Source organism: Rhineura floridana, chromosome 1 (genome assembly GCF_030035675.1).
Source record: "Rhineura floridana isolate rRhiFlo1 chromosome 1, rRhiFlo1.hap2, whole genome shotgun sequence".
Taxonomy (NCBI): Eukaryota; Metazoa; Chordata; class Lepidosauria; order Squamata; family Rhineuridae; genus Rhineura; species Rhineura floridana.
In genome coordinates, this window is record NC_084480.1 from 207,678,850 (window position 1) to 207,703,796 (window position 24,947).

Sequence of the window (24,947 nt, forward strand, 5' to 3'; positions counted from 1 at the left end):
CTATGGGTTATGGGTTATCCAACATTGTGTGAGTGAAAAGTACATGGGATGGATCTTTCCCTTCCATCTTCTCCCATGTACCCCTAAAAAAGGCTTCCTAGAAGTCTGGGGTACTACTGAACTTTGTGGTCTGTGTTACATGGTGCTTTAGGAATCACTCAATATCAGGAAAAGGAATCTTGTGATGGTATGCAATTTTCTCTTCTTGTTCTCTGTTCTTCTACCCCCATTGCAATTCCATACAACAGTCCACAAAATTCAAGGGTTTCCCCCAAGTTTCTTGCAAGGCTTTTTTGATGGGTATTAAGAACTGCAGAGGGGGGTGGGAAAGGGGAAGGGAAAGATCTGTTTGGTGAGCTTGCCTTGTGGTTGTGCAACAGATTCAACCCAATGTCTGTTCATTTGCATAAATGAAGAGCACACAGTACTGTTAGTTTGGAAGGATTTTGAGGAAATGCGCAAAAAAAGTAAACCTCTTTAGAAAATGAATTAACAGACAATAGTTCAAAACACATTTTTTCTCTATATCTTCAGTTAATGCATCTAATAGTGGACTCTAGTCCTCAGAAACCTATGCCACAATAAATATGTTTTTAAAGTGCTATTTTATTTTGTATTTGAGTAAATGTCACTCTTCTGGTCTTAAACTTCAGTAGAGATATACTGTAAGTAATATGGCATGTTTGCTCCTTACAAATTTTTTAAACTCTTATAGTCAGTATTAGAAATTGATAATGGGAAGAGGATGGGAAATATCCCAATTTTTAGAGCCACAGCATATAATGACTGCTTCCTGTTTTCCACTTGCATGTGTTTCAGACTTCTAAAGGTGATCAGTGTTCAACACAAACATTCTTCATACTTATTGTTAATCTGTGTGTAACTCTCTTTGAGTGCGATTATGTTTTACTAAATAAATACCCTCCAATATTTGAAGCATACTATGTTTGTTTTTTGCTTTGGTACACTTGGCACAAATCACTTATTATCATAAACCCTCTTAAAACATTTAAGTTAAAATAAGAATTCCGTTATGTGGAAATGAGTTTGTATACGCTTTTAACATGGTGAATTTCATAAGGTTCTCCTTGTGCACACACCCATGCACAAATACAAAACTAGAGGGTAGTATTCAGTGCTGGTCCTACTGAGAGTAGACCCACTGAAGTTAATGGACACAACTAACTTAGGGCCAGTGTGGTGTAGTGGTTAAGGTGTTGGACTATGACCTAGGAGACCAGGGTTCGAATCCCCACACAGCCATGAAGCTCACTGGGTGACCTTGGGCCAGTCACTGCCTCTCAGCCTCAGGGAGGCAATGGTAAACCCCCTCTGAATACCACTTACCATACAAACTCTATTCATAGGGTCGCCATAAGTCGGAATCGACTTGAAGGCAGTCCATTTCCAACTTAGGTTTATTAACTTTAATGGGTCTATTCTGAGTAGGACTTAGCTGAATGCAACCAAGAGACTTCAGTGTTTTCACAGGTATATGTAAATTCACTCAAGGTCTCACAGTATTAAGTATCACTGAAAGTAATCATACTTAAATAATTCAATTATTTTTATCCTCTAAGAAAAGAAGTATGATGAATAGCCTTAATTCAAATATATCACTTTCTTTTTCACTAAGCATGGGGAACCTGTGGCCTTCTAGTTATTGTTGGACTTTTAACTGCTGTCAGCCCCTATCAACATGGCCAATATAATGGGAGTTGTAGTTCAGCTACAGTGGGAGAGCCACAGGTTCCCTAGCCTTGGGTTACAGTATGTGTAGGTTACTAATGAAAGTATTAGCATCCTTTAAAGCAGCAAGGAGGGGATAGTATTGCATGCTTAACTGGTTGTGCATGGAAACAATATTCTTAATGAAGAAAAAGGCAAAGACTAGCTTGCACTCTTTTAAGATATTAGAGTTTTGTTTTCATTAGGAGAATTCAAACAGCAACCTGAAATAGTGCCATCTAAGAAAAGGTTTGGTTGTACTGTTTGTATGAACTGGCCCAAAGAAAAATCTGGCTGGTAATTTGTTTTCTACACAACCATGGGCGAAACAGCATTTTCTCTGGAGATAAACTTATTTGGGTTTTCTTGATATCAGTTTGGCAGCCAAAGAAGAGAAAACTCCCCTGGAGATTATCAAAGCATTATGACCCCCTATGCAATTTTAAAGTAGTATTCCATGACACTTATACTTGGTCTTGCACAAATGGGGGCTCCACAACAAAAAGTTGCAGTGTGAAGCACTTCTGTTCAGGGTTCCAGCCACTCCATTCCCATTTTTCTCACACACTGGCAGCATTTCATGCCCACGAAGTGTGCTCAGATGTCACTGCACTGTGTTCCAGTTTTTTTTCCTTTGCTGGGATGATAATGTTGAGTGACCAGATGCAAAAGACGGCTTTGCAACTTTTAATAGTTACATAGAGGGAATTTGAGCAGGTGATGACAATCCACACCTGCTAAAATTCCTTCAGTGTGAACCAGGAAATTATTTTTCCAGACAATGAGATGGTTCTCTTAACATTTTATATTTATGTAGCTCTACATCGTTTTCCAACCAGTCCATTCCTCTTGCCACCAAGTTTAGCTTTTCTCCTCTCAATGTTCTGTTGCTGTTTGTATTCTCTGGCATTTTGGAGGAGTTTTTTTGCTCAAGGGTTTTTCCTATGTTCTTGCAAATCTCACGGTTATTCAGTCTGCTGATAATCTTCCTGTGTGTGTATGTGGGGTGCTTTTTGGCTACATTTCTGTGAGCACACAGACTTAAATCAGAAATATAGGGAAATGCTCTATAGAAAGCTCAAGAGTTCCCAAGTTTATATGGAATATACCTTTCAAGACGAGGGGTCACATTTTGAGTGCTCTCATGTTTAATTTCTCATTACTCTTTTTCAATTTAGAATAATACAACACTTTAATTGCTTCAATTTACATTTTCTAAAAAAATACATCTTAACATTAATTTTAATTTTTAAAAAGGTGAATACTGTGATTACAATTACTATTATCTGGAAGAAAGGTAGGAATAGTTTTTACTATCAGTTTCTTTTAAAATCTCATGTGAAAAGATTTTCCAGGTAAAATAAAATCTGGTACTTTCATACTACAAATTAAAAATTAGATGCATTTTTCCAAAACACTATTACTAATTCCCTTTGCTCAAATAGTACTAATGAATGCCTGATGACTTAATTCAACAAATCATTGGTGGTCAACATGGGAGCATTTTTGTTTGGTAATAAGAGATACGGATTTTAGTTTCTGAGAGTGGAAGGGTTTACTCATTAATGCTCCATTTTTTTTACAAGATTTTCTTTTGGTCCTTGGTTGCTTACATTTTAAACTTTCATTTTCAGGTAAGGAATAAGCTACAGCTGTGCTAGGTAACAGTAACTTTCGTGAAGTCATTTTGACAGCTGATCGAATTTTTTGTGAACTTCCAGAGCATGACAGAGCGCTCCGTGTGGCAACGTTGCTTGAGTCTAAAATTACTGGAGCTTTGGAGCACTTAAAACTATGGCAAGATGCTCGGCAGTGCTTTGTGGATGAACGTACAGGCGATGATGCACCATAATTCCACTTACGACAGTGCTGGCAAGTGCATTTTGGAATGTCTAATTCTTGCACAAAATAGCCAAAATTTTGAACATCTCCATCAAAACATGCCTGAGGACATGAAAGATCAGATGGCTTCAGTTGCTTCAATTGGTGTACATCTTTTGAAGAACTGCTGCGGTTGTTGACTGCCATAGCAGGAGAAAAACTCTCCCTCGTCCTTTCTTTTAATATAGTCAAGTGCTGTAACCTTTCCATTTCCACTAGACGAGAAATTAGTTTATCAAGTGAGTCTTCAAGAGGTGGATTAAAGGATAACTTCCAGTCATCCAACTTCAATGAGGACATTTTTTGTAAATCCATGGTATTGTAAGGTGGAGGAAGAAAATCAGGGTATGAAAACGTATCACTCTCAAGTGAAGAGGAAATGCTTTCCTTGTCTTCTATAGGTTCCGGTTTCAAGTTAAGATTCACATTTTTTAAATATTTCAGCAAAGCTTTACTTCTTTTCTCACTCTCAGATATATATTTTTCTTCTACTGAAAGCTTGTCCTCCACATTGCTATTTCCTCTTTTCAAATTCAATTTGATTACGGAAAGCATGTCATCACTACTACTATCTATAGCAGGATAAGTAGCAGAAGCAGTGGCTTCATTGGCTTTTTTGAAAAAATCTCCATCTCCATTTCTAAAATAGTTCTCTAATGTCTTCTGAGTTTCAGGATAAGAAGCTGTGTGGCATCTCTTCATATAAGACTGCACCAGTGGATTAGTGTTGATGAAATTTATAGGAATATCACTAGAGCTAGATGCGATTTCTCCAAAAGGTTTAGTGAAGTCTCTGGAGAGAAAAAGAGAGACACTAGTATGGAATAGCACTACATTACATCTCTATGGCAATTTATAGCGGCATCACTCATTCTGTATAGAAAAAGAACTATACTTGAAGTCAAAGTGTCCTGCTATATATCTTGAAGTAGGACGTTAATATTTTCAGCAAATTAATACTCCAAAGCAGGCACACCACCAGAAGGTGCTAGACAAACAAGGAAGTACTTCAGACAGCCCATAACTGATCTATAGTGTTCCTTGCCAATGGATGCTCTAATACCTACTAACACAGCAGAGTTTAGAAAGTGATAAGATTCACTAATGGGCAAAAAAACCCCTTGATGTTTAAGAACATACTGTACCTAGAGCCAACAGATATTTCTATCAAACTTTAAAAAGCAGGGAAATTGGGCAGCTATAGTGAATGCACCAGGGGAGCAGGAGACCTGACCTCTCTGAGATATTGTACTGTCCTATGAATTTGTCAAAATGCAAACCCAAATTGGGCTGGTCTTTTACAGTCCAATCCACTTCCTGTGTAGCTTGGAAGAATTTGGTAACGTGCCTCTGAGTATATGGGGAGCGGTGGCCACATCTGTCATCTCCAAACAGGGAGAATTACGTTTGTATGCTTGTTGGTATTTTTACTTTGCTTCTTTCCTGTGTTACTACTGTTTCTACAGAGAATCTAACCTAGAAAATTATATTTCATTATGCATCCTAGAAATCTGTAGGAAACCATAGGAAACTTCATTCTTCTCCCAGGCATTTTAGCATGTGTTTTAAATTGTTTTAAATTTTTAAATTGTGTTTTAAATTGTTTTTAAAAGATGTGTTTTTAAATTTGTATATTTGTTTTAATGTTTTTAGTTACTGTAAACCATCCAGAGAGCTTTGGCTATGGGGCGATATACAGTACAATAAATTAATAAATAAATAATAAAATTGCAAAGTAAATTGAACATTTAAAATGACTATCTGAATGATATCAACTGTTTTAATATTGTTGCTTAATATTGATGCTGCTAAAACAAGATAAGCACAGCACATGTCTTGTTTCTGTTATTTGGGCTGATTGTAGGTGTTACCACTCCTCATATGCTCAAAGGCACATTACCAAATTCTTCCAAGCTACACAAGAAGTGGATTGGACTGTGAAAGACGAACGCAAATTGGGTTTGCATTTTGATAAATCTGTAGGCAGTACAATATCTCAGAGAGGAGGTTAGGTCTCCTCCTCCTCTGGTGCATTCATTATAGCCGCCCAATTTCCCTGCTTTTTAAAGTTTGATAGAAATATCTGTTGGCTCTAGGTATGTTCTTAAACCACAAGGTTTTTCTTTGCCTATTAGTGAATTTCTCTGCTTTTTAATATGGGAGGTATTAAATGGGATTCTGTGTAAGTTTTCTGAGAATGGATTGATCATTTGCATGCTTATTGAGTTCAGTGGGATTTACTCCCCTGCAATCATGCTTAGGATAGGTGAAAATGACCACGGGGGAGGGGAGGGAAGTGTAGGGGGAGGGGGAGGGGAGCAGGCAGGAGAGGAAGGGGAGGAGGGTAGGGGTCACTGGAGAACGGGGAGGAGGAGGGCAGGTTTGATCATTTGCATACTTATTGAGTTCAGTGGGATTTACTCCCATGCAATCATGCTTAGGATAGGTGAAACTGATCATGGGGAAAGAGGAGGAGGAGGGAGGGCTAGAGTGGTCATGGGAGGAGGAGGAAGAAGGAAGAGGGGAGGGAGAAGAGAAGGGGGTAGGGAAAGGCAGGTCTGATCATTTGCATGCTTGTTGAGTTCAGTGGGGTGTACTCCCATGCAATCATTCTTAGAATAGGTAAAACCATGGAGGAGGGGGGAGCAGACAGGAGAGGGAAGAAGGAAGGGAGGAGAAGGGGTTTGGAGGGATGTGCAAAGGAAGGGTGAGGGAAGGGGCAAGTGGGAGGGGATAGGAGGATGGGGTGGGGTGGGGGAGGAGAGGGGTGGGGATAGGAGGAGGAAGGGGAAGGAGGGGATGGGGAGGGAAGGTAAGGTTTGATTATTTGCATGCTTTTTGAGTTCAGTGGCATTTATTCCTGTGCAATCATGATTAGGATAGGTGAAACTAGCTGGGGGGGAGGAGAGGAGAGGAGTGGGGGGGCACTGGGCAGAGGGAAAGCCCCTGTGAACAATATCATTGTTTTTCAGGGTTTCCCCAACCTTTTTATTCTACAGCAGGCACATGTAGTCTTCCACCCAAATTTAAACCAAAGCTGTCCCTGGCCCCATCCACACCAGACTGTTATTTCACTTTAGGCAGTCATGGCTTCACCCAAAGAATGTGTGGTGTAGTGAAGGGTGCTGAGAGTTGCTAGGGGATGCCCTGTGCCCCTCCCAGAGCTACAATCCCCAGAAGAGGAACTGACTACTCTGGCTACAGGAGCTCTGTCAGGGGAATAGGAGTCTCCTGACAGCTCTCTGCACCCTTCACAAACTACACTTCCCAGGATTCTTTGGGGGACGCCATGACTGTCTCAAGTGAAATAAATGTCCAGTTTGGGTGTGGCCCCCTGATTAGCCAAGTCAAATAGCTGTGAGTATGGCTTTTAGAACACTGACAGGTTGTTCTTACTCAGCATGCTTGACATTATAATAGACTTCAATGTTGAATTTCTGAAATTAATTAAAAATCACCCAGGTATTTTTTTAACTTTTAAACTGCAGAAGATGAAGGTTAGATTATGGGGCAAGGTCAGTAATAGGGTTACAGGTACTTTGTGAACATGGCTGATTTTTAATTTCAACAAATTATAAGATCACTGACAGAAAAAAGTCCATGACGGGTTTGGATTTTTTTCTCATTTTACACTTTGAATTCTTGATTCTCTCTGAGCGTTGTTAAGCAAGCCTTTCCAAGTTCAGGACTATAAATTTTGCAAGGCTTTGTTTTGAAATGTGCTTATGTGGAGCATCAGAATGGCATGGTGGGGTATTTTCAATTTAACATTGCAGAATGCGAACAATCCATGCTGGCTACATTATACAGCCACTCTCATGGCTGTATAATAAATTCATGGAGGATAAGTCTATCACTGTATGTTAGTCATAGGGAAAATGCAGTCAAAGTTCAATCATTAAGCACTGTTCTGGGACAAATTATACATGATGTGGCAACTCCATGTTTAGTGCTCCCAGCAGCTTTTTCTGAAAAGACAGAGATGCCTTCAATTTGGATCAGGGCTCTGGGGATAGTGGGGAATGTCCAACCCTTTGCCTCCCCTCTGCAGGAGGGGAAGCATAATAGGTATATGAGATTTCGGCTAATGCCTACTTAGCTGAGAGTAAGCACCATTGGACTCAGTAGGACTTACTTTCGAGGAGACATGTATAGGATTGCGCTGTAAGTTATTAAGACTTCCCCTCCATGGCTAACAGCAGCTTTGGATGAGTGATTTAGAATAAGATTGCAGCATGAAGACACAAGGCTAGACTCCTGCTCTCCCCCACATTATATCCCTAATCCAAATGGGAGGGAGGGGACACCATGGCTTAGAAAAAAAGACATTGGGAATTCTAAATACAGAACTCCTACGTAGTGGTGTACTGGCAAATTCTGATGTACAGGTTGTCTTCATGACAACCCCATTCCACACCCCTTCCAAAACTATATAACAAAAAAGGGATTTTTGACCAATGCAGACATTATGGCTTCAATATGAAGTCATTTTTTTCTCACCCACTCACCCTTTGCTTAACATCAGCCTCATAAAAAGTTCTAGTATACTCAGAAGCTCGCTTGCTATTTTGTGACATTCCGGTTAGTCATAATAAAGACAATTATTATTTGGAATTTTACAAAATAAAAGTGGCAATTTAACCCTTAGCCAAACATGCTAATATAACCTACCTCTTCCTCTGGTGAGTTTCTTTCTGAGAAAAACTTATCTACTTGGCATGCAGAGGATTGGCAAACATTATCCTGGGAGATGACACCAGTCCTGCTGTGAAATAAGTGGCAGGGCTTTGTCCTTATCTGTTCCTGCCCATCCCTGCTCCACTACACCACTGTTTCTATGTCATGTCTATTTTGACCTAAGTAACATGGAGACTGAAGGTCTATGTTAATTTAGTGTCCTCCCACTGTTGTTGGACTACAACTCACATAATCCCTCACCATTGGCCATGCTGGCTGGGACTAACGGGAGTTGGAGTCCAACATCTGGAGGATACATCTGGTTTCATTATTTCACTCTGGCTGGAACACATCCAGAGAATAGCTAGAAATGAAATCTCCACATGCCAGATTATAGGTTTTTCGTTATCTTCGGTTTTGGTTATCTCACATCATGTTCTGAGCATAATCTTTCTGGCTGGTCACTGTCAAAGGCAGAATGTGGGTTATGTGGATCTTTGGTCTGAAACCTTAATACATAACCCATTGGGGAAAAAGGAATGAAAAAGAAGAACACGGTAGTGCTGTGCCAAACAATTTCTCTGGGCTACAATCTGCAGCAAAACACACACACACACACACACACACACACACAACTTTCTGTTAAGAAAAAAGCGTGCACAGTCCTAATCATGCAATTTAACCATGTAACTAATGGAATATGTAGTCTGGCCCTTGGTGCATATAACTCATCATGTATGGGAAAATTAAATAAGTCCCACTGACCATATATATGCTCCATAGACGCCATTCTAAAGCACTAGCTAGAGCTTGCCTAATGAGAATGTCTTTTGTGGTTTAGCTGCTTGTTTCATGGAAGCCAAAACAGCATCTCATTTGAGGGAGGTTGAGCAGTGCTATCCAGCTGCGTTCCACATATCTCTAAAACTTAGCTTTTTGCATGTGTTAAGTAGAAAACAAAAGTCTACTCTGAAGGCTCACAGGTGTAGCACAAAGAGTGAGTAGTAGTCAAGTCATCCCTCACAAAATGCTCCTGCACTGGTGGATTGCAGGGGCAGGATAGCTTCAACACTAACACTGGGACCTTAAAATCCACTCCAGTTCTCTGGTGTCATTGTAGCAGCAGCACCCAAAATCAGAACAGTCTTACCTAGTGCATTTCATATTTTAGTTGTTTAGGCTGCAATCACATATACCTGACTTACCTGAGAGTGAGGCTTATTGAACTTAATAAGACTTGCTTCTGCGTAGGCATGTACAGGATAGCACTGTTAATTTGTTTTTAATAGAGCTGCAGTGTTCAATTGATTTAAATTCTTTTGATTGACTAAAAAGTTGCCCCAAACAACTGGGCAGCAAATTATAAAATAATATTCACTAATAGGCAAAAAACCTTGCAGTTTAAGAATGTACCTATAGCCAACAGATATTTCTATCCAACTTTAAAAAGCAGGGGAATTGGGCAGCTATAGTGAATGCACCAGGGGAGCAGGAGACCTGACCTCGTCTCTGAGATATTGTACTGCCCTACAAATTGGTCAAAATGCAAAGACAATTCGGGTTGGTCTTTCACAGTCCAATCCACTTCCTGTGTAGCTTGGAAGAATTTGATAACATGTGCCTCTGAGCATATGGTGAGTGGTGGCAACACCTACCATCTCCAAAGATTACATTTTTGTATGTTTATTGGTGCTCTTCTTACTTTGTTTCTGTCCTGTGTTACTACTGTTTCTACAGAGAATCTACCCTAGAAAATTATATTTCTCTCATTATTCATCCTAGAAATCTGTGTCAAATTTGTTTTTATTAACTTCAAAGCCTTTTTATTGGCCAGTGTCATGATGGTGAAGACAGCCTTTTGTGTTTCAAACTGGAGGTTATGTTCTATTTCTATTTTCAATGCATTACACTTGAATCTGAAACTGCAGTTTGAAGTAAAATCAGACTGATTACAATATGTTGCTACTTAAGCAATGAATCTACCTGTTGGTAAAAAACAAATTTGGCCTGCCCAAGATGCATGTTTTCACCCTGCTATGCTTAAACCACTTCACTTAAAGAAAGGTGGGCATGGTCAATTTAAAACACAGAGCACACCTAGAAATTTGCTGGAATATATTTCATGTTGCACTGTTTTATGTTGTGCAAACTGAGACACTCCTCCTATCCACTGGAGACTATTCTGCAGAATAGTCATTGTTATTATTCCACAATTGTTTTTGGAGTTTTTTTAGTGTAAATTTTGCAAAGTATTGCTGTACTTCACATATTCACAGAAACAGAAGCAAAAGAAAATGATTTACTATAGGAAACTTCACTAAAATTGCAAAGTAAATCCAACACATTTAAAGTGACTATCTGAACTAAACCAACTGCCTTAATATTGTTGCTTCCTCCCTGCTAAAACAAGATCAGCACAGAACAAGTCTGGTTTCTGTTATTTGGGCTGATAGTTGTGTTGCCACCACTCACCATGTGCTCAGAAGCACGTTACCAAATTCTTCCAAGCTACACAGGAAGTGGATTGGACTGTCAAAAACCAACCCAAATTGGGTTTGCATTTTGATAAATTGGTAGGGCAGTACAATATCTCAGAGAAGAGGTCAGGTCTTCTGCTCCCTTGGTGCATTCACTATAGCTGCCCAATTTCCCTTTTTTAAAAAAGTTTGATAAAAATATCTGTTGGCTCTAGATATATTCTTAAACTGCAAGGTTTTTTTTTTTTGCCTATTAGTGAATTTCTTTGCTTCTGAATCTGAAAGGTAAGACATGGGATTCTGTGCAAGTTTTCTGAGAATGGATTGATCATTTGCATGCTTATTGAGTTTAATGGGAACTACTTCCCTGCAATCATGCTTAAGATAGGTGAAACTGACCACAGGGGATGGGGAGTGGAGGAGGAGGAGTTGAGGAAGGGCAGAAGGGAGGGGCAGGAGGGGGAGGGGATGAGGGAGGGAGGGGTAAAGGAAGGGGGAGGGAAGGGGCATGAGGGAGAGGGCAGCAGGGAGAAGGAGGGGAAGGCAGGTTTGATCATTTGCATCCTTTTTGAGTTCAATGGGATTTACTCCTATGCAATCATGCTTAGGATAGGTGAAACTGACCTGGGGAGGGACAGGGAGGGGGGAAGAGGGGAAGGGGGAGGGCAGGAAAGGGAGGGAAAGGGCAGGGGATTGGGTGGGTGGGCAATGGGCAGAAGAGAAGCCTCTCTCCTTTCCAAAAGGAAAACATTGTGAACAGCATCATTGTTTTTCAGCATTTCCCCCACCTTTTTATTCTACAGCAGGCACATATAGTCTCCCACCCAAATTTAAATCAAAGCTGTCCCTGGCCACATCCACACCAGACTGTTATTTCACTTTACACAGTCATGGCTTCTCCCTAAGAATCCTGGGAAGTGTAGTTAGTGAAGTGTGCTGAGAGTTGCTAGAAGATGCCCTATTCCCCTCATAGAGCTTCACTCAGAGCAGTTGACTGTTAAACCACTCTGGCCACTGGAGGTCTGTTATGGGAATAGGAGTCTCCTCTCAGCACCCTTTACAAACTACACTTCCTAGGATTCTTGACTGTCTCAAGTGAAATAAATGTCTGGCATGGGTGTTGCCCCGATTAACCAAGCAGCTGTGAGTCTGACTTTTAGAACACTGACAGTTGGTTCTTACTGAGCATGCCCGGGCTTATCATTGACTTTAATGTTAAATTTCTTAAGTTAATTAAAAATCAGCCGGACATTTTTTAACTTTTAAAGTGCACAACATGAAGGTCAGAGTATGGGGCAAGGTCAGTAATAGGATTACAGGTATTCTGTGAACATGGGTGATTTTTAATTAATTTCAACAAATTATGAGAACACTGACAGAAACAAGTCCCAACAGGGGTCTGCCTTTTCTCTCTCTCTTTTTACACTTTGAACTCTTGATTCTCTCTGATTTTTGTTGTGTATTGCCATGAAAATTTAGAGGGTTGTTAAGCAAACGTTTCTGAGTTCAGGACTATAAGTTTTGTAAGGTTTTGTTTTGAAATGAGCATATGGGAAGTATCGGAATGGCATGGTGAGGTATTTTCAATTTAATATTGCGGAATGTGAAAAATCCATGCTGGCTATAGTATACAGCCACAATTATTTTTAATACAATTACTTGCGGAGATGACAAGAACTATTGTAGGATAAGGTAATGCCTTTAAAATAATGCCCACTGACGCAGACATGCATAATCTAAAAATACAGCATGTTATATAAAAACAACAAAGTGCCTTGTGGCACTTTAAAGACTTACAAATTTAATTGATTTGATTGTCTAAAATTCATATAATTAATCGATCAACTTAAGATTTCTGTTGTTGGGTGACAGACACAGTTTTTAAGCATGCTCACATGGGGGCTATATATTACAACAAATTTATGAAATATTTATAATAGAAATGTGGCTATGAAGCTGAAAATATAACAAGGAAAATATCAGCAATACTACTAAATTATGGTTTGTGGTTTACACCCAATCTAAGACTGCAACTAGATATTTAAGTGTCATTTCATATAGTTATGTCAGTACAGATGTTCAGCATGAATGTGTTAGCATGATACACAGTAGGTACACATGCTACCACTGCTTTTCTTTGTAGAATATATACATGATATTTTCTCTTGTGGATAAAGTCAATTAATAAAAGTCAGAGATGATCTACAAATTATGCAGAGTGCAGAATGAGATGGTTTAGAATGGTGGATTGTACCACTTCACTGCAGGTGTAGAGGGTTATAATTCTGTTCCTTCACACTAACAAAACTAAAACAAACACAATTATTTGCATACAAGCAGTTAGCACATCAGGGGGAGTGCTACACTAAACCTTGTCCTCAGGTGTTTTCTTTTACTACATCCTGGCAGGGCTGCTGATAAACAGGTAAAAAGGGTCTTTTTTTCCTGGGTCTGGGGCCATTAGAGGCCCCAGGCTTATAGATTTCATTCTTTTAAAAATTACGTTCCTAAGTACTCTGGATCAAGAAATATACACCAAAATGTCAGCACCCCCGCATCTTCTGTTAAATGAGCTAGTAGCCAGCTGCTCCAATCCCCGCTCTTCAGGATTTTACCCAATAAGTGAAGTCAGAGTTGTGATTGATGAGGGGATTTATTGACCTCCAGGCAACACTGTTGCCAATTTAGTAATTTTCCCACTATTTTTTCTGGTGATGAATTTTACTGTCTACACTCTAGACTCTAGTGGCTAGTGGGAAATCTAGTGAATGTCAAACATCTTAGGGTCAGAATCTGGTGATTTTTGAAAATACTTCAATGTCATTATTTTTTGTCTATTATGTATTTCATGAAACCATCTAGCCAAAATCTAGCCTTTAAAAAATGTTTTTGGAAATTTTCTTATATTTTTCATTGTTTGTATTTCTGTTCCTTTGTACAGTCTCTAAAGTGCTATTTGGCTATTGTTTCATTTCTCCTGTAAGCCATGAATTGTTGCACTTCACTTTTCTTCCTGGGTACTCTCCTCTTTTTATCTTTGCAATAACCCTGTGAAGCAGGTTAGGTTCAGTCAAGCTGCACAATATGTTTTTAACTGCTCCTATCTTTTTAATGTTATTTTAATGTTTAAATGTTATTTAATAATTATACAATTATGGTTTATAACTGTTGTAAAATCCTTTGTGAGGGCAACAACTCTGAAAGGCAGAAAAATTGTTAAATACATCTTAAATCAAGGTTGTGGATTCAAAATAACTGTTTATGTTGGTAATATATGTACATAAGCAGGAGTTCCAGAGCTTGGAAAAGTTACTTTTTTGAACTACAACTCCCATCAGCCCCAGCATGTGCTGGCTGGGGCTGATGGGAGTTGTAGTTCAAAAAAGTAACTTTTCCAAGCTCTGGTTTTTGCTAACAGATTGCAGGGAGGCAGCATGCGTAGGAATGTAGGGGGTGTTAGGATCTATGGATTATAATGGTATTTTGTAGAATCAAGCACGTGCAGTGAACATTAAGCAGTAGCTACACTTCACCTCGGTAGAAATTGCACGGAGAGTCTGGTATAAGAAAAATAACAAACTATGTTTACTGAAGGAAATACATTTAGATAGAAAAGACCTATATCTGACTAACTAGATAGGAGATGCTGCAAGAGATGTCTGCTGCATCTGTGTTCCTCCTCAGGGAGCCATGCTGGCAAGAAGAACAAAAGGAAGACTGATATCGGAGAAGGGGAAGGAAGGGAGATTTGTTTCCTCTGAGGATATCATTTTATACCTGGAAGGAAAGGTGAACTTAGGTGAGAGTGGACAGTCTAGGAATTTAGGAGGACTTCTCTCTATTTCCCATGAAGCATGCAGTCACCTCCCAGGCTGCAAGGTGAGTTGCACTAACACATTTTCAACAGGGGCCCAATCTACATACAGTTTACCGGGCCCAGGAAATCCTGTTGGCACCCCTGCATGCAGGTACACATTCTAACAATGCCCCTCCATCTCACCAAATGTCCCGCCATTTCCCCACTATTAGAGTTTTTAAAACATGACTTATGAATTAAGATATGTTTGCACTTTCCAACTCATTAAGCAGGTACCCCCACCTGTCAATAAACACATTAGTTTTGTTTTTTTCTTTCTGATCTTCCACAACCCTAGTAGATACTTTACTATCCTACAGATAGTAGCTCAAGCCCTTCCCATGTTTTGCAAATCAGGATCACTAGTTCTACTTCCAATGCAAATACTGAATGCTTTTTAAAGATGCAAGTCCAAAACTTGGAGAAAAGGGGGAAAAAAAGGTATTTCTTTCATGTACAGAAGAGCAGCACCAAGTCACCAAACATGAATGAATGAATTTATTCATACGGTCACAGCCCAATACAAAGGCATGAAAAGTACAGTATTAATACTGTACAAGTTAAAATAAGACACACATTCTAGGGAAGGCCGGGACCACCTAAAAAGGCCAGCGATCAGGACTGTGCGGGCTGTTGGCCTAGCAATGTTCTACGTTGTGTAATTGCTGCGGCACAGAATCTCACTACCTTGCTTGTAACTTGGGGTTTTTGATCTGATAGGAGATATCTAACATAAAATACGTCGTCCCTACCTGGGAATTGTTGGATGATAGGGGTGATGGTTAAAAGATGAAGGTCACGATAAAAAATACAAGCTAAAAGTACATGGCCAACAGTTTCCACTTCGCCCACATCACAGGGGCATAAGCTCTTGGCAAAAGGAATATTTCGGAATCTACCACCAAGAAGAGCTGACAGTAGTACATTAAGCTTCGCCAACGTAAATGCCTTTCTGAGCCGAGAGGTGGGAAGAGAAGTTAAATAATATGCTGGAACAAAAGCCCCAGTGGTGTGAATAGGGCCAAGGTTGGACCCTATCTGGGAGAGGTGGGTTTGGTAGTCAACGTCTAAAATTTGTTGAAAGATGGCCTGCCTCGCGTTGGTGAGGCTAGCAGGGAAATGGAGGGGAGAGAAAAACCTAGACTTAAAAGTTTCTTGTTTAGTGATTTTTTCCAGCTTGATAGGTATACATCAGAAAGAACAAGGGGAGCCAGGCCCACAGGAGAGAACAACAGTTTTAACCAATACCCAACCTTGAGCTTCCATATACGGGCCTCGATTGTGGGGAACCCTACTTAGAGGCGCAAAACATTGTTTGAAACACAAGATGGAATACCCAGAATAGATCTCAATAATTTGGACTGTACAGGTTCAAATGAGGAGTATTTGGAGCAGACCATTACCTGGGAACCATACAGCAGTTGGGAAATGCAAGTCACCAAACAAGGATCAAATCAAAGCAAAGAAGAACTGCAACAGAGAAGTGCTGGTGCAGAGGCGTTCTAAAGCTGGGGACAATTTTTTTTTATAAATGAAGAAGTGGCTAAGTTATTATTTTGGCCTGTTTGTCCACCTATTCTGTTTAATTCTATTTAAAATGCTACAAATACATTTCTTTACCTGCTCACTGCATTATTGCCTTGATTGTATATACAGCTCCAGGGATGAAATGGTGCTTGTTTGCTGCTATTTGAATTGAGCTGAAATAAGCAGAACATTTCCAACAACAATACTTTTGATATGCAATTCAGAAGAAACACTGGAAATTCAAAAATAAGTAAATTGCATTGTTAAAAGATTTCGGCAAACTAATACTACCTGTGATGTCCTAGCACTTTTTGATAGGCTAAGAGCTGCCAACTGCTCCATTGCAGCATTATAATGGTCCTGTAAAAGAGCAGAGCCACTGCAATATTTATAAGGCAGAACATAATTTCTAAAATTTAATCAAGCTGCATGTTTTAACCCCAAGCTAACATCAGATCTACCTGTTGGACATTAGAAATTTTGAAGAAGTTTCAACAGCCCATGCATTTAATGTGACCTTTATTGAAGGATTTGTGCGTGACTAGAATTCAGTAAGAAAAACTGGCTGAGTGGATTTGAGAGAGACACCCCCAGAAAGGAGTCATGTATGGGAAACAAAGAGGAAGCACAGATGTAAAGCTATATTGTTATTACATACTACAATGTTCATCTAGTCTTTTACCTCCATTTATGCTACAAATTCAAATAAATTGAAATGTTTTCAACCATCTGAGGCCTTGGATAGACCCTGCTAGAGTCTGAGCCAAATGATCATTGCAAAAATGAAGCCAAAATAAAACTTAATGGGGAGTGCAAATATGAAGGTAATCAGGAGTCCAGGTGTCTCAAAGATCCACAGTCAATAATTGCTAACACTGGAGCTAAAAGGATTTTTTAAAAAATGACTCTGTGAACAACATATATGCAGAATGTTTACTTTAATGGATTACCTGTATGTTGTTATTTATTGAATTTATATGACCACCCATTAATAAATATTCCCTGGGTAGCTTACAAAGCAATAAACAAAAGGATAGTAAAAATACAGTATATCATGATTAAAATTGACAATAAACAATAAAAGGGGGGGGCTCATTACAACAGAGACAGTATAAAACAACCCCAGATTGAAAACACACTTAAACATCTTGGCATGCATAAAAAGACCAACAACTGGCACCAAAAAGAGCATAGAAATACTGTCTGGGGACAAGGAGCATAGCTGCACATTTGTGAACCTATTTGCTGAATCATCCTTAGTAATAAGTGGATGAAATTATTACATCTTTATGCACTGAAGCAGAATTCTTCAATCTTGGGTCCCTAGATGTTGTTGAACTACAACTCCCATCGTTCCCAACCTGCTTAGTCAATGGTCAGAGATGATGGGAGTTGTAATTCAACAATATCTGCAGACTCAAGCTTGAAGCAGACTGCACTATAGGATTACATTTCTTATGAACATCCCATGAGTATCAGGTATTCATTGAAATACGCCAGTCTAGACAAGAGAAATACCTAGAGAAAACTCCTGAGTTAATAATTGTGCTGCATTCAGATAGCTGCTTTATGCATTAATGGTTGTTGCTATATTGAAAGTGAAGAATGTAGAACTGGAGAAACAAGCAACAAAATTGTGTAGGGTTTTGCACAACTATTATTGCTGAAATCTGCCATGAGGGCTAGAAGAGATCCATACAGTCCCATGTGGCTGTGGCGTGGGCTGAATTAACATACCTGACACATTCTCCAAACAGAAGCACCCTTAGCTAAACATGTGAAGTGTAGCATTATATCCGCTAAGCAGCTAAGGCATTCATACAACTTCACTAAGGCTGCAGTCCTAAGCACAATATCAGGAAAAACCTCTCCAAATAAATATGCATAGGATAGTACCATATGGCAGACAACAAAAATTCAGTTCTGTTAGTGAAGGAATTGGAAAAACAACATAGGAATCCCTAAAGGACTCACAATGAAGTCAGTTCATACCTGAATATTATGTATATGATACTTCCTTGGAAATAAGAACTATGACAAGAAAGCATATGCCACTATGAAAATTGTTGTTAAAGGAGTGATGTTCATTTTGTTCTTACCTTGTAAAAACCACTTGTAAGAACACCTGCAAAAGACCAAGAGTTGAGTTTTGCTTACAAAAATGGTTCTACAGTTTCTCAGCATATAGAATGTCTGCACTTACCTTCTCCAGCAATGTTCTCTTCTGGTGAATGAAATTTCTTTTCAGCAGAAAAATCAGATTCCAAACTACAGGTGTGTGGAGTCTGTAATGACATTTATCTTTCATTTCATTAATTGCATATATAGAGAAATGAAATATATGTTACTAAGTTGCTACTGTAGTTAATGTGTATGTTTGAAATAGAATGCAAATGGAGCAAGAATTGTACTTAGAAACAAAATAAACCATAGATTCAAACAACAACAATTAACATTTGTTACTGTAGCTGTTACTAAAGTATAATCCTATACTTAATCCTATATAATCCTATAATCCATAAGTCTACTCAGATGTAAGCCCCAGTGAGGTTCATTCTTATGTAGAACTGAAGCCTAAGCAAACAACTCTGCTCTTTCAGTAAGATCTGCATGGATGACCCTGACTGGAGTTCTTCTTACACAACACATCCCCCACCAGTTCTGGAAACTGTAGTTTACCTCTCACGGAGTTACATTCTCAGCACCTATAACAAATTACAGATCCCAAAATTCTTTGAGGAGGGGGGAATATGCTTTAAATGTATGGTGTGTACACAGTACAAAATGTTAGTAAATGTTAGAACGTATGAGGTTCAACTCCAACTTGTGGGTTGAGGCTGCATGGGGCTAAATGCGTAGCTAGAGAGGAGACCTCTTGGTTGCTAGGCTACACCTGTCCTTTGATCTCCTGCTGTCTCTTCCTTCCTGCTAGATTTATATGCAAAGGATGTTGACCTCAGTTCCTTCCCGCCTTCCCACAGTCTTTCTTCTTTCTCGAGAGGGGAGCAGACATCTTTCCTTTGTCTCTTCCTCTCAACCAGCATGAGGGCTAGCACTGGGACCAGTGCTGGTTGCTCCAACATAGTTAGTTAGCTAGATGTAAGGACTCTTTCCTATCAAGCATGTACTTCCAGAATAAAGTAGTTCTTTCCTATTTTAAAGCTTAAAGCCTCTGTCTGACTAATTTGAGGGGAAGGTAGAATCTTAGCAAAGATTCAAACACACACACAAGCTCGCTCAAAACTCTCTGTTCCGCAGCGCAGCATTTCGACACTCTCCGACAGTAAACTTCTATAAGAAACAAAACTAGATTCAAATGCAGCTCATAATAATGTAACCAAAACATGACATGTGACTTGCATTGAGGGTCTTCACTAAGCCCAGGATCCAAAGAGTTATGTGTGGAATTCTATAAGCACACAGGGATTTTTAATTTTTATGCCCCTTTTCTTGCCTGCCATATATAACTTGTTTTTCCTTAACTTAGTACAGGACAGCAAAGTGGGAAGGGAAGGCTGATGTCTTCACTCCCCCAATGAGATCAGAATGGAGATGAGGCCTAGCCACAGGGCTAGAAAAAAATCTCTGAAGTGGGATTCAAAGAGGTGTGAAGGGATACAGACCTCTAAAACCTATTTTAGGGTGGCATCATTTGGCCACTATTTATAAGAACCAGGGGGTGGGCCTTGTGGATTTCATTCCCCACACCATAATTCAAATACTGCATAAAACTGGACACACAGGAAATATTACATTGACAGGAAAATACCTACACTCACTCAAGAAGATTATCTTACAAAATGCACATCCTGCTTTGGTTCTATGCTCCCTATAAGCCATGTGGTCAAATAAAAACTGACATGGGATGAGATACCTTACATGTTGCTATGAGGTCTGGAAGCACTGAAGAATGGCGACATGCACCTAATCTCCATATTTAGATGCCTAGATGTAACCTCAACATCTAAGGGCAATATTATAACGTTCCTTCTTCCTGCCCCCAGCCATCTAAGAACATATGATGTCAAAACCAGCAGACATTCCAACCCGGGGGTGAGGATGGGGGTCAGCTCTGAGAACATTATATCATAATGGTATAACGGTATAAGCATACCATAAACTGGAAGTCTGCAGTTACTTTGAATATTAAGGATGCATGTAATTAATAACATTTTCATATCATATTTTTCCAGTATGCAAATACAGTTAATGAAGACTCCACTTATTCTCACAAATGAAAAAACAGTTATTTTCAAACATCTAGATATATAGAATTAACAGACTTCTAATTTAGACCTCATTTTATTTGCCTCTTGGTTTGATTTAATTAAAAATGTTTAAATTCTTTTACCACCAGCGTACCTCTGTAGCCATGAGGGCAAGAATTCTTAAAAAATTTACAAGGTCCCAAGCTGCTATTTGCAATATTTGGCCAAGCACGAAAGTACTTGAAGGACTGCATCTTGCCAGTTACTGCACAATTAAACAAAAGAATGGACATGTCCTTTGGATGTATGAAAATGGCAGGCTTTCTTGTTTTATTGCTTTCCACATTTGCATGGTTTTTCCTACACTGAGCTGCACTATTCACCTTAAATATGGGGATATTTTGCTTCTGCCAACAAAATAATAAAGAATGTATTTTATTCTTAATGTGACAAATTTGTACCCACTTGGTCACAAGACAATGGAAGAGGGTTCATTTACCTGGTGAGAGAAGCTGCTCACTGCAAGACTGGTCCCATGAATGCCAGGTATAAAGTCTTCTTTTTCCACTAAGCTGGCAGACTTGTTGTTCTTGCTTCCCCTGACCAGCCTGGATGGTAATTAGGAATGATACAAAAATATAAGAAATCAAGATGGGCAAGTCAGAAAAAAGAATCATTTTAATGACTAAACAGGCAGTTAGTGTAGTGGCAAAGGGCAGAGCCAAGTCGTATTCTGTTAGTATTAGGTTTAGGGGTGCTAAAATTAAAATATAAAGGTCACCATGGAAATGTACAGAAGAGATATCTAATCACCTATGCTTGAGGAATAGTTGCCAACTGTCCTTCAGGAAGACATGACAATATTCACCTTGGCTGGCTTATGGGCTTAAAATAAAAGAAAGCTGGCAATAGCAGGAGAGAGAAGGAAATGCTACAAAGGAGCAGTCACGGAGAGCAGGAAGAATACAGGAGGGGGTAAATCTTCTAGGATTTCCCCCCTCTTAGACTTGTTCTAACTCCAGCCTAGTGGGATGATCATAGTAACAGTGAAAGTCATGATTTCTTCTTTAAAAAGTAAAGTGTTGTGTTTCAGATCTGCAGAGGAAAGAGCCTGCCTCCAAAAGCTGACATTGTTTTTTAAAAGTTTACAGAATAGTTGGTCTTTGCTTTGGGGAGAGGGCAAAATCTTGCTGGTGGTGTTTGCCAATTAAAAGAAAAAGAAAAAAGCATCTTTTGGGGCACAGTTAACTCAGTCCTTAAGGAATTGAGATTAATAAAATAACAAAAACACTTAACTAACAATGCACAGGCACAACCCAATAGGTGACATTTGCACAATGGTATTTCATAGAGCACTCACAATCATAACGGGCACTGTGGTAAAAAGAGACCACATGTTCCCATGGAGACAGTACTTAGGACTGAGGACTGAAAAAGCAATATGATATGCCTGCAGCCGAAGCACTTCCTTGAAAAGAGATGTTTTGGTCTTTTGATGTCAATACAAATATATGGTCTAGAACAGGGGTTTCCAAACTGTGGTCCACAGATCACCAGTGGTCCACAGGCCTCATTCAGGTGGCCCACGGTCTGTTTGTGAAGAACAGAGGGTACAACATATAAAACATTCAAACTGATTTTTAATTGTACTTTTATTGCTTCTTTTATTTCTTATATTGAATTTCATTATTTATTATTGCATTTTACATTGTATCCTATAGAATTCAAATGGTAATACAATAAAATACAATATAATAAATAAAAGTACAACAAAAAATAAAACACATTTAAAAACCATACAGCATCTAACACAGTGCATCACAACTGCTACAACAGGGGAAAAAGTAAGTAATTGAGTGGTCCACCACGACTCTTGGCAAGCTTCAAGTGATCCGTGGGGGGAAAAGTTTGGGAACTGCTGGTCTGAAGACCTAAATGAGGAGCGACTTGGTATGGACAGCAACAGGAAAGAGATGTGAAGTGTAAAACAGGAACAAAAAATGGGAAAGGATAGTATGTGTTAAGCAAATATCAGGCAAAGATGGTTGATGTGGGTGCTGGGAAAAGGGACTAAATCAGGGACAAAGGAAGCCCATAGAGGGGGAAGGAAAATTAATTTGCAGCTATCACATAGGTTGGGACATGAAGGAGGTGGGCAATGAAGTGCTTAAACTCCAAAGCACATTGTCATTTATGACACTTTGGCCATGTTTTGCTATTTGTACACATGTGGGCATGTTTAAAACAAGACAGAAAATGGAAGCAGGGCAGTTTTAAATCAAATATGGATTCTAACCAATGTACATTTTTGTATTCTCACTGCACCTGATGCTTATGTGGATATGTAAAGACTTTTGTGAGCATGTGCCCAACAAATATATGTATACTACCACATGTGTCACATGTCATGCGTGTCTACAAGTTGGTAAAAGGAGCATTATGTAGAAACCAAGTGGCCTATATAGGCCCCGGAAATGCCACACTGATTTAAGCCTCGCGTGAGGAAAAAACCTCAGAAACGGGGACTGAACCCCATTCCAATCTGGAGGGACAAGGAGCTCAGTAAAAAGATGGTTTCCTTCTTTTTTTACCAACATTAGCTTTGCCTCTTGAAAGACCACTGATCAGAGAGGGCCGACCGGAAAAGTAAAGAAGGAGGGAAGAGCAAGCGAAGGGTGGCCGTGAGTGTTAAGCGGGAGCCTCAGGGAGGCAGCAACTGCTGCCATAGGGGAGAATGGGGGCCTGGAAGGACGTCCCATCCCGTCCTCTTTGTCTCGAGGCCCTTCTCCTCCTCCCCTACCCAGGGAAGCTTCTGAAACTCCCCCTTGTTTCCTTCGTAGTAGGAGAAGCGGGCTCAGCCCCACCATCCCCCGATGGGTACATGATGGGGCGAGACGGGGGAAGAATGTTCGAATTAGGCCTGTGCGCTTCTGCCTCGGCCTTCAGCGCGAGTAACGGGAAGTTAGTCGCTATGGGAACCGGCCAGCTGCCTCCCGCGAGGCCCCGCCAGGGAGGGGACTGTCTCCTCAGACATGAGGCGGCGGCTTCTCTTCCCTATTCAGTCTCTCGCCTTGCTGCGGTCAAGATCACGTCCTCACATCTCTTCTAGCATTTGCGGTCCCCTGAATGCTCCTCTTACGTCTCTAACTGCCCCTCCCCCGGCTCCAGGCCTTTTTTTACTTCTGACATCGTGGGGTCGACGTCGCCCTTTCCGTTTGTTTTGACTGAAAACCAGCTGTGGGAAAGACATTCAGAATAAGACAATACAGTATTCTCCCCCTCCCCATCTCTTTCTGCGCACAGGCCGCAGTGATTTGCAAAGAGAAATAGTCAGCTCCTTAAGCCCGCAAAGGTGTCACAGCATAGGAGACATGTTTCCCTTGGGCAAAAATCTACATTGGCTAAAGGAGTGTCCCTTCGATTAAAAAAGACAGCTCTCGTCTTTCTGTTCCACATCACAGTTTCATACGTGCATGCAAACAGCACATGTTGTTTAGACTCTTAAGTCGCAAGAATTTGGGACCACACTAGACCCGACAGCTGCAAATCCGTGATCAGATCGCTTGCTGTTTTTCCAACGTTAAATAGCAATTGGTGATCCAAATGCGATTGAGACTGGGGCACTGGGAGGGGGTTAATCTTTTCCCTTGCCCCCATGGGATAAATAGCTGGGCTGGGAGGTTATCAGGGAAATAGTTGGAGGGGTTCATGGATGTTATTAAACTTGTAAAAAAAACAGTAAACAAGATGCCAGATCTGCCACTGTCACTTCTGCTTAGAAACAAACTAGACATGAGGACAGCCTCTTTTGTTGTATAGATACATGCCCCACTCATGACAGAGTGGGGGCAATTGTTACAACAAAAGGTATGCTGGGACAAAGGGAGGTAAACCATGCCCACATCCCTTGCCTTACCATCCTTACACTCCCAACTGTTCCAGTCCTAGAAGGGAGTCAGGATGGAGAGTAAAGTACTCCAAACAACTGACTATATATTGAAAAACTGCAGGGGGAAAGGATTAACCCCCCCTCCGCATCTATTTTAAGATTACTGTGCACTATCTGCTCAGAAGTAAGTGACATTGAGTTCAGTGGGACTTGCTTCCCTGTTAGCGTGTATAGGATTGCAGCCTAAGAGAAAACCAGGAGATCCAGTCAAAGATCTCCCACACCAGGTGAAGTTTAGCCTTAAACACTGGCTAAATGAACTGTTTGTGTTTCCTGTGTTCAATCCAGGAAATACTGCCACAAAAACTCTCCACCATATTTAAAGAATCACACAGCCTTTTCAGCATATTTGAAACTTACATGATAGCGTTACCAGAACAGGAGTGATCCTCTTCAACATGAAATTTATTCAATAGTTTTCTCCCGGAATAAAAAGTTGGACTAAAAGCATGCGGCGTGGGTACTCCACATTCTATGTTCCTTCTTTGCACACAGGTTAATACTTTTCCATCTGGTGTCCAGTTAATGTTACCATAAGCAGAGTTGCCACTTTGTGGAGAGAATACAACAGTTGCTTTTGGTAGATAAAGTGGTTGTTGTTTTAATGTCATGGTCAAAACGGGCTCGACTAGGAAAACAGAGCA

At 40.0% G+C, this 24,947-nt stretch overlaps 1 protein-coding gene across 1 annotated transcript; it reads right to left on the reverse strand.

Moving 5' to 3' along the window:
* Positions 1 to 3,207: 3,207 nt before the first annotated feature.
* On the reverse strand, positions 3,208 to 24,914 carry FAM217A (family with sequence similarity 217 member A). The gene is made up of 7 exons (XM_061586355.1): positions 24,664 to 24,914; positions 20,854 to 20,962; positions 18,350 to 18,431; positions 18,246 to 18,271; positions 16,438 to 16,506; positions 16,240 to 16,319; positions 3,208 to 4,402 (listed from the first exon to the last, which is right to left on the reverse strand). Exons 1-7 carry the CDS (start codon positions 24,912 to 24,914, stop codon positions 3,208 to 3,210), a joined length of 1,812 nt encoding a protein of 603 aa, XP_061442339.1.
* Positions 24,915 to 24,947: the final 33 nt, after the last annotated feature.

What these genes read in the sequence shown, in the direction of transcription:
- FAM217A (XM_061586355.1), bottom strand. Translation starts at nt 24,914, where the DNA reads ATGACATTAAAACAACAACCACTTTATCTACCAAAAGCAACTGTTGTA. An exon ending in TTACAAGTGGTTTTTACAAG is followed by an intron (nt 16,507 to 18,245) that starts GTAAGAACAAAA and finishes GCTCTTTTACAG; the next exon opens with GACCATTATAATGCTGCAAT. An exon ending in GGCAATAATGCAGTGAGCAG is followed by an intron (nt 4,403 to 16,239) that starts GTAAAGAAATGT and finishes TTTTCTCTCCAG; the next exon opens with AGACTTCACTAAACCTTTTG.